The sequence below is a fragment of the Vespula pensylvanica genome, chromosome 1 (assembly GCF_014466175.1).
Source record: "Vespula pensylvanica isolate Volc-1 chromosome 1, ASM1446617v1, whole genome shotgun sequence".
Taxonomy (NCBI): domain Eukaryota; kingdom Metazoa; phylum Arthropoda; class Insecta; order Hymenoptera; family Vespidae; genus Vespula; species Vespula pensylvanica.
In genome coordinates, this window is record NC_057685.1 from 19,670,455 (window position 1) to 19,683,715 (window position 13,261).

Genomic DNA, 13,261 nt, shown 5'->3' on the forward strand with positions numbered 1-13,261 from the left:
ATTACTACTGTTGTTGTAATGGAACTTTTCTTATATCAACGACGTATTTTTAAATAAAAATATCCGAAAATAGAGTATTTCTTGAATCAGAAGCTACATATTTACAAAGTAGGATATAAAACGTATCTTGCGAAAGAATTAAACATACGAAAACTCTAATGAAATTAATACAAATATCAGTTGGTTCATTTTCAAAGGAATAAATAATTATCAATTAAAATAGGGTATATATATAATGTTTGACACATAAACATATTATATGGCACAATGTATGAACATAGATTTTTTTCATTATTGTTGCAGTGGAAGTCAAGAATTTGAAATCGTCGAACATTTAGTAGAAAACTTAGTTGTTTAAATGGAACGTGTCTATTAATATCACACTTCTTTCAGCATTTGTTTACATTAACAATATTTTTCAAAGTAATGTCTCGTTTCTCTAGATATTAACACTGTCCCATATTTTCTATACTTAATAACTCTTAATTTTCAATATTATAGCATATATAGGTTCTTATATATTTGTGCATTAAAAGTGGTATTTATCCATATCGTCGGTCCTTCCCCCCTCCCCCCCCCATCAAGCCAAAACAAAAACAAAGAAAAATAAAAAAGAAAATATAATTTCTAAATCTACGGTATAATTGAGAAAATGTATATCATTATATATTATAGATATATGTTATAATTTAATGATATGGATAAAAGACAATCGTAAAAAATCAGTTTCAAGAGATCCAGCAACATTTCCATCTTATGATCAAACAGACGTATGTACAACTTAAACGAGACTTATAGAAAAATAAAATAGTCGAAATAAAGATTTGGCTGGACGATAATGAACTTATAGTCAATAAAATCAAAACTACATGCATCTTTTGGATTCCTTAGTTGCATACAAAGTCTATGCGATGATACGTTAAAGAATCAATAAGTAAATCATATTTTTGTACAATAAAATTGCACTTTCCCATGTTTATGGATCAATTTCAATGTTATAACTAATATTATAACGAAAACCGATCTCGCATTCTCTACTATGAATAGACTCTACTATGCGAACATTATGCGAAGAAATAGAAATTATAATATATGATCTGTATGCAATTAGGAAATAGAAGAATATAATCGGTAAATTGCTGATTGCAGATTATTCTGCGATAACTATTCGTAAATTATAACATTTAATCTCTTTAATAATGACGGGGCAGTTCCAGGAATTTGCTGGTTATATTGATATTGCATATTTCTAATCAAGCAGTCTCAACGTTACCCCAGCATGGAATATTAAATACACGAATTTAAGGAAATTTAATTAACGATAAAAGGGGAGAAACTTCACACAGGGTTCAAAATTTGTTGCTGAGGAGTGTACTCGAACAGGGCTAGAGGGAAGGTCTTGATGTGCGTTTGCCACTGCGCCGATAGTTGGAAAAATTTCACACTGTACCATTCGGTACCGTCGATGCTCACTGAAGTGAAAAAATCAATAATGCGATACCATGTGACGTCATGTATTCAACGATAAAGCGTTGAAGTTTTTTAAGTTAAAAAGCTTACCTCTCAATGGAATGTTATGAGTTTTTGCCGAACATATCAAACGCGTAACACCATCTACAGTTTGACTCTTTGGTTCGTTCTCCTTTTCTTTTTCTTTCTTTTTTCCTAATCTCATTACTGTCAAAACAAATGTATCTAACTTTAATAACGTCCACATATGCCGGTGTTAAAGCTATCACTTAGATGCTATTGTTACTATACCAAAAAGATAATAGATCGAAAAACCAGCTTTATAATGATATACATCGAATTATTAATACTTTCATTTAGAAAATGACGATCAATTATATATTATATACTTATTCTTTATATACTTACTCTTTTGTTTCTTCTCTTTGGTCGTATAATTCATGGAGAGATGATGTCCTGGAGCTTCTCCTAACGGTGGAAGTCTTTGCACATGTAATACTCTGAAAGCTTGTCTCAATGTATTCTTGCCTTTTTCTCCTTGAGTTTGTTTGCTCCAATAATCCAATTGCAATTCCACGGGTTCCCAACCTTCCCTGACGGGCTGACCTACATTAGGACTGCTAGGCGGGGTTAATCTACCAGGAGGCGGAATTGGTAATCCTGCCGGTGGCAGAGACGGAGGAGAACCGGACATTGTAATATTGCTTTCTTCGAGATCGACCGACGTGGAAGAACTACTGTCGGGACATCCAACCCGAACGTCATTTACAAATGGAATAAATATTTGGCTGCTGTCGTCTGTTTCCCTATAAGAAGAGTACAATTAATGTCGATATAAGGCGTTTTCTTTTTCTTTTTCTTTTTCTTTTTCCAATTAAAAAGGAGCTGCACTTCTTGTTAATTTAGACGTGTTATACTTTAGAGTTGTTACCTATATGTTACCATTGCCTCTGCGATCGGCAATGGTAAAGTGGAATTGGTTGCAGCTACGTATTCGGATACTCTTGCCGCGCCTTCGCTCGCACCTCCGCCTTCTCTTTCGAGTAATTCTTTCCATTCGTCGCCAAAGAGAACGGAGTATTTGGCATCCACAGAAGATAGATATTTTGACAAAGTATTAGAGCCTAGAGGTACGACCAAGAACCTTAAATAATTTTGCCAATCGGGAGGTTTGAAGCTCAATAATTCTACGTAATGTCGTAGTACTGCATTTACAAAACTATCTCCACCAGCGATTACGACCTTTACCGGCGAAGGCGGCTTGGCAGAACTATTACAACTGTAAAAGCAATAGCAATGTAAATTTATTTCGTTGTTATATCGCCGATGGAATATCTCTTAGAAAATTTCTAATTACAATTTTTGTATCCTTGTTACAAGACACGTGAACGTGGCACGTATGTCCGCGGGAGAAGCAGTAGTAAGTACTTTGTGATTTCTTTCCTGAAGTCTTGCGGCAAGTACAGCACCGCCTGGGTCTGCTAAGGAAACTAGCGATACAGCTTCCGGTAAACTGTCGTCCGGCAAGACACGACTCAATTGTTCGACTAGGGCCTTCCTCGGCTGTAATTACGAGAAGTCTTGTCATCATTGATATTACACGTCCGTATGATCTTATATTCTACAAACTATATCGAGGTACCTCGGAGCTACTCGAGTCACCGGACGGCTTCAAATCGACGCTCAGACTGTGCTTTTTGGATTTACTACTACCGGGCGTTCCACGATCACGAGTGAAAAGTCTACTTCTTCTATCTGAACTTTCGTTTTTATTCGGTTGTTCTGACTTTGGTGGAGATCCGGCAACGATACTCGGCGGATCATTAGCTTCGTGATCGGTCCAATTTTCAGGATGAGAATCGCTGTCCGCTCTCCTCGAACTATCGTCACTTTGCCTGTCGACCCCGCGTTCTGTAACATAATCGTGTCACTTTCTACTATTCTTATAATGTCATTATTATCAACTATTAACAATTTGTTACGTGATAATAGATAAGAAGAAGAAGGTGAATATTTTTAGTCCATTTACGTAAACTACATCGCGATCGTCGACAACGATATCAATATTTAGTAACGACGTGAGATGTACCTGAGAGAGATAACGTTTTCGCTACGCAGGATCTATTTAATAAGATTACTTCTGCACATACTCATATATGCGCATACGCATATTACAAAATTCATACATATTCTAACGATTATCTTAATTATTATCGCCTAGAAAATATGTATGATGTTAACAGGAAAATTGTCACCCTAACATGGTCGATTACTGAAAAGTAGTGTAACATAAATTAAATGATTGATAAAAGTAGATAGAAGAATTGGTAATATCAGAAATACATACGTACGTAAGTAGACAGATATAGAGAACCGATGAACACGATTGAATTATGTACGTAAGAGCTACGTATAGGAGGAGTGAGAGAGAGAGAGAGAGAGAGAGAGAGAGAGAGAGAGAGAGAGAGAGAGAGAGAGAGAAATACCAGACACAACACAAGCAAGCTTGTTAGATAGTTAAAGAAAAAGATAATTGTATATTTGGACGATAAATCTATATCTAGAGCAAGAGAAAAAGAAAACAGGGGCATAACATTAAAGTCTTAGTGTTTAATTAAAGAAAGCACGTTTAATCAAAGAAAGCACACGGAAAAAGTGTAAATACTAAAAAGAAATTACTACAGGAGAATAGAATGCTAAGCATTTATTCTTCTTACGCCGTACATAATGTTTAAGTACTATTTACGCAGTTTACTGTATAAAATTTTATGAATAATTGTTAAATTATAATATCTATTACAATAATGGATGTAACAAATAACAAGGGATTTATGAAAATTATACTTTTGAAATTAATTAATACAGTTGATAGTATACGGAAATGAAAAGAAATTGATATTTTGATATTTATAGCGAGACGAACTATAATTTTTAATTCTAATCTTCGAATAAGTTTCATATCAGTACAAGTAAATTTAATAATCGCTATTTCAATGGGTCATTTTAAAACAACGAACTACCTAATTATCAAATTTCAATCGTGATACATTTGCGGCTCAACCGCTAGAATTTCCTCTTCCACTTACAAAAATATTTTGACCGATGTATTTCAATTTCAACATTTTTATCTTTTATTTAATTATATCTGTTTCAAAGTACATCGTACGTGAAGAAAGAAAGGAAAAAGAAAAAAGAAAAAAGAGATACTTAAAGAAGTGGCTTCAAATAAGTATCTCTTAGTTAAAGCTTATTCAGATCATTCCACAATCAGATATTACATTGATAGATAATAACGACGATACATTTATTCTTTCCCTCATGCTGAATTTACACACACACGCACACACACACACACACACATGCTGTTCTTTTGAAGAATAAAATATGTACGCATCTACATACGCATGACGCGCGTGTAAAATTTCACTCATTTATATTATTGCAATTGTTATCTCGAATTTTCACATTACATACCTGATGTTACATGTCCAATATGCTGTTTCTCTTTGGCTGGTTGACTTCCAACGTAGTGCTGATTTACGGTACTCATTGCGTTGTTGTCAGCTTCCCCTCTTGTTACTACTACCGAATTGTAACATGCAACAGTGCAAAGCCAACCGACCAAATCTTGATTTAGTTAAAAAAATCCAGATCCAGATATAGATGATCGATTTTATATCATAGTTTGTACAACATATTATATTTTGGAAGTCCATAAAATCAAATACATTCTCGGACCCTCGTAAGTAGATGTACGTAAGTGAAATCTCCAACGTCTATACGTACATATATCATACGACGATGTTTATATGACTTGCGTGCAATCTGATCTTCTGTAATAATTCAATGTGTGAAAATAAAAACTGAAGTGAAACGTTCAACAAATAATTACTTCCAATAATACGAATGCATTAGTATTAGACAAAAGAGATAAGCTATCTTTTCTGTGAGAGGATCTGTATTATAACAATTGGTATTTAAAAAATTATCATGCGGCAACTAGTTTTATATCGAAAAGAAAAAAAAAGTGATTTGCAAATGATAAAAATATGTTATAATCCTCCTGGAAAATCAAGCTAGTCCTAGTATGTAGTTGTGATAAAAGCAACAAATCCGTTCTCATTCGATACGGTAGATATGTACGTGTAATGTGTATGTATATAGCTATAGGTAGCATATTGTACTTTTTCTACGTTGCTCGTTTCGAAGTCTGAATCGAATATAAAATTGAATCGAACGTGGAATACATAAAATAGAAATGTACTTCTCATAAAGAATACTCTCATAAAATGTTAACAGAAATATCGTTATTTTAACTCGCAATTAGATGGAACTTCGGACAGATGGAATGATCGCAAGAAAAGCGCTTTTCATAAAATAAAAGGAATTTGCAACTTGAAGCATTAACAAATAACATATGTTTTGGATAGAGCACAATATGATCCTTACCGTGTTAGTTGTATCGGATATTAGAGAGATATGCCAATATTGGAATATTGTAATTTCATAATATTAAAACGCGCCAATGAAAAATACTTTTTCTCGATCTTGCGACAACAACCAAAGTACATATGAAGAATGTAACGATTCTTTTCTAATACGCGTTCTCTACAGGCTGATGAGAAATAACAAAATTAAGAGTGGAATGAAATAAAAGATAAAAAAATGAGAGAGGGGAAAGGGGAGGGGAAGAGGAGAGAAGAGGAAAGGAAAATGGAACAGAAAGAATGGGATAGAAAGAAAAAGGGATAAAAGGAAAAAAAAAATTAAAGACGTCGAGTCTTACCTGAATGTGGAGGTGTTAAAAGAGATCGACTGGAACTGAAAAAAGGCCGTAGCGAAGGCTTTGGTGTACTACTGACGGACATGGTATCCAATTCTGGACCACTGTCCGACAAATCTTCGAGTTCGTCGAATAGCTCTTCGATCTCCATATCACCGCCTGAGAATAGTAATTAACGCGATACTATTATGTAGAAATCTAGTACATACAGATTCGATTTATCTCGGTCCCAGCTCGGGATCCCAGGATCGGCCGAATATAAAGGCCGAAGGAAGCGTTATCATCGTGTATGCATATACCTGAAAGCTTTTGTCCGATTTCTTCTTGATCGTGATCCAAATCTTCGGACACTCTGAATCTCTTCAAAAGGGCTATAAATTTTTGCTTGAGATTTCTTTGCTGTAAAATACACGAGACAGCATAATGTAGAATATTGCGGTTATTTCTCAAGATTCAAAGTAGATGGACGGATGAGTGAATATGTAGATAGAGAGGTGGAGAGGGAGGGGGGAGACAGACAGACAGACAGACAGACAGACAGACAGACAGACAGACAGACAGACAGACAGACAGACAGAGAGAGAGAGAGAGAGAGAGAGAGAGAGAGAGAGAGAGAGAGAGAGAGAGAGAGAGAGAGAGAGTAAATTTCGATCGAAGAAAGAAGAGAAGTTTTACGCACTCTGGCATTGGTGGGGATCTTTCCCCGACTTTTTCGTCTATGTACCTCCAGGGTTGGCTCGCTATCGCTACCCTCCGCTTCAGCTTCCGAACTAAATTCTTCTTCTTCGTCGCTATATTCTTGACACAATCTCTCATTAGGATCATTGATAAGTCTTTTATCATGATCGACCGGTTGAGAACTCAATGCTATGACACTAACGCGTGCCAAAGCGACCGAATGTCCACCGTATTTTTCCGCTTTGTCGGATATTAACTCTAATTCGAGATCCATTTGCTTCTGCAACACCTACGAATGATATTTGAAAATAGTAATGAGAGGAAAGTACACTCCTTTTCTTTATTTACACACGATGATCATATAACACAAATAATTTTCCATCTTTGTAATTGTAATAGTTTAATCGACTTACCTGAGCCATGTTTATTACTCCCTCGGCGAGAGTTTTATATCCGAGCATTGTACGATTCTTATAACGCTTTCTTCTTTGCAATAATATCAAGAGCTTATTGCCATCTCTCTTGAGAAAGTGCGGATATTGGAGCGCAAATTGTAATTCTAACTCCGTGTCTAACATACCACCGGTTGGTATGATCATTTCGTTAGAACGCAGGGTTCTCTTGGAGCTTTGCATCTTTACAGCGATTATGATGGACGTCAGATCGGAACCCAAAGGCCGAAGTATAACCAGACGCGTCAACGTCAAGGAACATAATCTGTAATGCATATATGTGTGTGTGTGTGTGTGGGTGGGTGGGTGGGTGGGTGGGTAATGACATTCACACCAAATCCGATAATTGGCGCGATAAATATTTTGACACACCTAAGTACGTGCGTATGTATATACGTATGTACGTATGTGAAAATTTAGTCCGACTAATTGTAAGAAAGCACTTTAGTACATGTATCGCGATTATGCTCATTAGGCTTCGTACATAGTGTCTATTTTTATTCACGGAAAGCTTATACCGATTCGAAGGCTAACATCGTACGACGTACTTACGTAGTACTTATAGATATACTCGAATCTACGACTACAGTCAAAACTATAACTACAAGCGGCGCGTAAGCCAAGTATGTCCACATAACGCGAGTATAGGTTGTTTCGACAAATGACTCGTATAAATGTACAACGTATAGCGAGTGTTTCCGCGCTAACGCGTAAATTTGAAACGCAGTCGTGTTAAATAGAAATATCTCAACTACTCAAGATGAAATAAAAAACTATATAGGGTGGATAAAAAAAAGAGATGAAAGCGTTTGTCGTTAACAAGCTATTCTTTTCCTCTGCTTATAATTTAAACTTTATTGTGTAATGTATTTATATATGTGAATCAACGTACGTCTATATGTTTGTATTTAGATATGTATACAAGTATGTAAGTGCAAAATATCATATACGTAGTATACATCTAAAGAATAAAGACGAGTCGTCTTCTTATATATCGCTTACATCTCATTGCATTATGACCGTAGAAAATATATATATATTCTAAAAAGTGAACAAAATAAGGAGAACAATCGTGTTAGTCACTAGAGTGGTGCTTTTTAAAGATGGAAAGTGAGGTTCCCTTTTTAACGTGAGCTCGATGCTCGTAGGGTAGAAAGTACTTGAAGAGCTCGAAACGTATGCAGTCGTATCGTGTTGAAAAGCAACAATCTCGGCATACGTAGACACATACATTTCTACGTTACGTATGTACATATATACGTCCATACATATACATCGTCGTTATCAATGCGTATTTTCCAAATTATACGTATAATATTGGCTTTTTTCTTTATCTATTCCAACGAAAAATAGATCGATTTTTGTTCCAATGACCGGAGCAGAGTTCGGACTGAAGCGTATCAGAATGAGCTAGATCAAGGAATATACATACACACATATATATATATATATATACTATATCCATACATAGATACGCAAATACATACGTACGTATTTTTCGATTCGTTCGAACGTTTCTACACATAAAGATTGATCAAAAAGTTATCATTCGCACAGCCGAAAGAAACATTTATGTTTCGCGTCAATGCTCATATATAGTTGTATCAGTTATAATACATTCTTAAATATCATACTACTTTTTTGCGTTTAGTAAGAAAAATAAAAATGAACGAACGGTCGAAGCAACGTTAAAGATTTTATTGTCTTTTTATCAGATCATTCCTCTTCAACTATCCTATCGTTTATCGTCAAAAATATACCGTTAAACGATGCAATACGAATTTTCTTCAAGTACGAAAAGGACGAGAGGTTGATAACGTGGGAGTAATACTTTATCTACGATTTAATACTTTCTATATGCCATACGCGTGCAAGATATCATCTCCCCTTCGGTTATAGTTGCTTGGTATTAGATTCGTGATAACTTTGCTCGTCCGGTCTCCAATAATACATATATGTATACACACACACACGCACACACAGAGTTTAAGTATAATCGCGGTTCGACCATTACCCTCCTAAAGAGCATGACCGTCCGTTTGCATACTTGAGTATATTAAAAATTTTGCAAAATATATTCCAACGTGTTCTAAAGGTATGTATAAAAATAAAAAGAAATGGAATTAAATTATTTTTTACTCTTACTATTGTACACAGCATGCGCACGCGCACACGCGACATGGAAAATCGGCACCTAACGAAATGACAAAACATTTACAAATTTCTAAATAAATATTAATGGAAGCAAAACGTGCGTGCGCGCGCGTGTGTATAATAGATAATGCGAATCGTGTCGCATTGCGTTGCAAGCAAAACTGCAGAATTTCATCGAATGCCTATAGACGTTTGAATACACGCAAGAGATCTGTCATGACGAATGACAGCTAGCATCTTTCCGAACGTACCACACATGCTACGATCTCCGCATTGTTATATACGCTTTGCAATGCAATGATGCACGGTGCGTTGAAATAATCGTAGGAATTATTGAGATAAATCGAAAGATTTCTACACGGTCGTACGTCTTTGCGGGAAACTTGGAGAGAATGGAAGAAAATTTCTTATTGTTCTTCGACATAGAACGTATACACGTTTGTCGTAAAAGAAACGGAGGGAGAGAGAAAGAAAGAGTACCTTGCATTCGCAGTGACGCGCCGACTTTGTCAAAATATATGTACACACGTCCGACGCATTCCACGAACCGATAAAATAAAACGACAAGCGTACGTTTGATTTGATTACCTTGGTATACAATTCGGTGGCGTACGATCGACTTCCCAAGTGGCAAAGAGTTTCATTGGAACTGGTCGGGAGGTCGGGGCCGTCGCCTTCATCCTCTCCGCCATTTTTGGCCCGTTGGCCAACACGAGGAGACAACGATGATACGCACCGTCGCTACACCGCAGCTTGCGGCTGACTAATTCAACCTATCTCGCTTGTGGCGCCATAAACTGTCAGATCGCAGAACCGCGCTACAAATTTCTCTCCTATAGACTAGTAGGCTAAACCAGGATAGACTTCTTCTCATGCAACGCCCTTTTTCACGATCCTCAAGTCTGTCTACGAGCTTTCCTATTCTGACCATCGATCGAACGTTGGAAGCGTCGACATCTATCGACGTTTTCGTTAACTTCAAAAGAAAAGGTACATTTTAAAAGCCAATTATGTGAGAGAGTAAGAGAGTGCAATGTAGCGAACGAAGCTTATACAAAACATAAACACAGACAGTACAGTCATAGGTACTCGGCATGTTGTATTGCACGTATAATATACTCACGATATACCGTGTCTGTCATAGATTCGTAGTACGCCGTACGTCATATCACGATATAAATACACAGTACTCTCTTATAAATAAATCGAAATAAATATTCGCTTGATTAATCTGATTGTTTTTATAAAAAGATCAAGGTGTCTGTAGCGATATTATGTCCGTACAATTTTTATTAAAAAAATGTATAATCGATATATCATAATAAATATACATTTCATTTATTTTTTAAAGGGATAACTTTGCATTTGTCGTTTCTTTCCTTTTTTTTTTTTTTTATTTATATTAAATGATAAGACAGCCACCACATCAATAAAGGCTGAATAATCGCTACAAAAAATATAAAGTAAAGTCTTCTTCTATTACCGTTGGCTGTGTATGAAATTTGACCCTGCGGAATAACTCTTAGTTTTAAAGATCTCATGAGAAAAAATGCTAATGTCGCACTAAAATATAACAATGCTGCATAATAACCAAATTTTCGAAATGGTAATGAGCTTAACAACGCTGCATTTATGCCAACGTATTTATATCCGCAGTAGGCCAACAGATCCAACGTGGCCAAGCTCGTTTCGATATTCATCACGTACAAACTGACAGTATGAACTATTAGTTCTATTATACCCCAGGCTAGTACAGAACTTGCTAATATACTAAGTTGTTCAGGGCTGAAACGTTCTTGCGAGCCTAAAACCAAGCCAGCCAGTACTACGTAAGTTAAAAACGACATCATCGGGATATACATGTCTGGTGCATTTTTTTCGTAACGTGGTTGCATGGGCACATCCTGTTCGTACTTTACAGTCCAGTCCTGTTAACAGCATTGTGTTCATTCAAAATACATTATTTAAACGTTAAACGATTGATTGAATATTCCTTGTCTCTAGACGATCTTAAATCTTACTTTATGAGTAAACGGGAAGAACAAAATCGCTAATTTCCCAAAGACGTAATTAGTATCCACAGCAAAGTAATATTTCAATGCTCTAACTGGCACATATTTTTCAAAGTGTTGTTTTCCCGATCCTACCAATGCATTTCCATATTGTACGGCCATATTGGTAACGACAGGCTGTGACAATATTTGAGCCGCAAACTGGGAACTGGAATAGTTCTCGGCATTACCCTCGTTACGTACGTAATGCTGCATCGGCGTCTGATTAAATCCGCCCGGAGCTGGCGGAGTTTGTTCTTGCATATTGAAAATATATTCTGGCGATAAGCCATTGTTTACAGGTACCTTGTAAAAACGTAATAGTCGGAATTATATACGAAATATAAAGAGTAAAAAGGGTATATAATTTATATCTTTACCTGCTGATTATAGATATACGAATTTTCTACCGTTGGCATAGGGCGCGTTGACAAACCAGCCGACGGATCTAATAATCTCTTTGGCTTACCTGTTTGATAACAGCAGTTTTCATAAACGAACAATAGTACTTGATATGCGATATAAGGTGACATAACCTCCATTACTACTTAATTGTCATTCATTAATTTTTCTTATTAAAAAGACGTTTCTTAGAAATTAATCGAGAGAAAAGGTATGACGAAAAGGAAATACGAGAATATTCTCTCACCAATGGGTAGTATATGTACACGAGGATAGAATTTATTTTTTGGATCTAATTAATTTCGTTAAGCACTTACCACGGCGTGCACCTGATTGGTTGTAATTCATGTTTTATTTTATCGTTAAGTAAATTGTTTGATCTTTTACGAAAAAGTTCTAACGTTGAAATCTCAACTTTCTATTTTAGGTCCGCTTATTCGAATTAATCGTAGTTTGAAAATCGAAAACACGGGAGACTCCAATCACTCTACGTCATATCTCGACGTTCTCTAGTTGCATGGTCTCCCACTACGCAGTCCGACCAACACAATTTTCATCCTTCTATCGTCTGATTAACCACTTTCAAGGATGTTCCGACGATACAGAGGATTTTTCTATTCATTAGATCGTTAATACAAACAAAATTATAAAAAATATACGGATGCAACAATTTCACCATATCATTATCTCCTTTCTTTCCAATGTTTCACGTCGATTATTTCGAACGCGAATGAACACGTCACAAATGCAGATTAATCTTTCGCCTTCAGAAAATATCCTTTTGTTTCGCAAGACGTTTAACAAAAGTTTTAAATGTGTGCGTGTACATAGTCTATATACTATACGCATATCTAATTTATTTATGATAAACTATGATTATTACTGCCTCGACGAGACTTTTCTTCTCGTTCGTCTTCGAAAAGAAGGGACGATGATAATAGAAGAACTTGTCATATACGCGTTAAAAGAAAATATGAATCTTTTTAAATCGATCGGCTCCAAATGCGATATTTTAGCTTAAGTAATTTTATTAAAGTAAGAAGGCTTTTTTACCGATGAATTTCAAATCATAATAAGAAAAAAAATTGTACTTAGAGGGGGCACCCGGGTTTGAACCGGGGACCTCTCGATCTGCAGTCGAATGCTCTACCACTGAGCTATACCCCCGTTGTTAGATTGATCGAATGTAAAATTTTTATATGAGGGAAACTCTTATAAAAGAAGATGTAGGAACGATGATATAAAAATAGATGGACCATATCCATCGAAGT

General features: G+C 35.9%; 2 protein-coding genes and 1 non-coding gene across 8 annotated transcripts; all 3 read right to left on the minus strand.

Moving 5' to 3' along the window:
• Nucleotides 1-214: 214 nt before the first annotated feature.
• On the minus strand, nucleotides 215-10,466 carry LOC122631534 (phosphofurin acidic cluster sorting protein 2). Of its 6 annotated transcripts, none has more exons than XM_043817349.1 (12): nucleotides 10,126-10,466; nucleotides 7,345-7,648; nucleotides 6,978-7,220; nucleotides 6,553-6,652; nucleotides 6,257-6,412; nucleotides 4,945-5,052; nucleotides 3,113-3,381; nucleotides 2,828-3,033; nucleotides 2,402-2,749; nucleotides 1,879-2,276; nucleotides 1,561-1,677; nucleotides 215-1,472 (listed from the first exon to the last, which is right to left on the minus strand). In XM_043817349.1, exons 1-12 carry the CDS (start codon nucleotides 10,227-10,229, stop codon nucleotides 1,339-1,341), a joined length of 2,487 nt encoding a protein of 828 aa, XP_043673284.1. In that variant the 5' UTR covers nucleotides 10,230-10,466; the 3' UTR covers nucleotides 215-1,338. The 6 variants fall into 6 exon arrangements, with proteins under 6 accessions (XP_043673284.1, XP_043673274.1, XP_043673263.1 ...); XM_043817339.1 differs by having other exon boundaries at nucleotides 4,945-5,049; nucleotides 6,933-7,220; XM_043817328.1 differs by having other exon boundaries at nucleotides 6,933-7,220; nucleotides 10,126-10,465.
• Nucleotides 10,467-10,795: 329 nt separating this feature from the next.
• Nucleotides 10,796-12,560, minus strand: LOC122631579 (protein YIF1B). The gene is made up of 4 exons (XM_043817456.1): nucleotides 12,308-12,560; nucleotides 11,969-12,057; nucleotides 11,559-11,894; nucleotides 10,796-11,465 (listed from the first exon to the last, which is right to left on the minus strand). The coding sequence occupies exons 1-4, from the start codon at nucleotides 12,336-12,338 to the stop codon at nucleotides 10,935-10,937; spliced, it is 987 nt and encodes a 328-aa protein (XP_043673391.1). The 5' UTR covers nucleotides 12,339-12,560; the 3' UTR covers nucleotides 10,796-10,934.
• A 525-nt stretch (nucleotides 12,561-13,085) lies between these two features.
• On the minus strand, nucleotides 13,086-13,157 carry Trnac-gca. The gene has a single exon. It is a non-coding gene; the product is annotated as a tRNA-Cys (tRNA).
• Nucleotides 13,158-13,261: the final 104 nt, after the last annotated feature.

Bases quoted from the DNA above. Each gene is read 5' to 3' on its own strand.
- LOC122631534 (XM_043817328.1), bottom strand. From the start codon at position 10,229: ATGGCGGAGAGGATGAAGGCGACGGCCCCGACCTCCCGACCAGTTCCA. The intron at 6,413-6,552 runs GTATATGCATAC...TACTATTCTCAG, and splicing joins AATCGGACAAAAGCTTTCAG to GCGGTGATATGGAGATCGAA. The intron at 3,034-3,112 runs GTACCTCGATAT...TCGTAATTACAG, and splicing joins GTGACTCGAGTAGCTCCGAG to CCGAGGAAGGCCCTAGTCGA.
- LOC122631579 (XM_043817456.1), bottom strand. From the start codon at position 12,338: ATGAATTACAACCAATCAGGTGCACGCCGTG. The intron at 12,058-12,307 runs GTAAGTGCTTAA...GTTATCAAACAG, and splicing joins CCAATCAGGTGCACGCCGTG to GTAAGCCAAAGAGATTATTA. The intron at 11,895-11,968 runs GTAAAGATATAA...CGTTTTTACAAG, and splicing joins CGTATATCTATAATCAGCAG to GTACCTGTAAACAATGGCTT.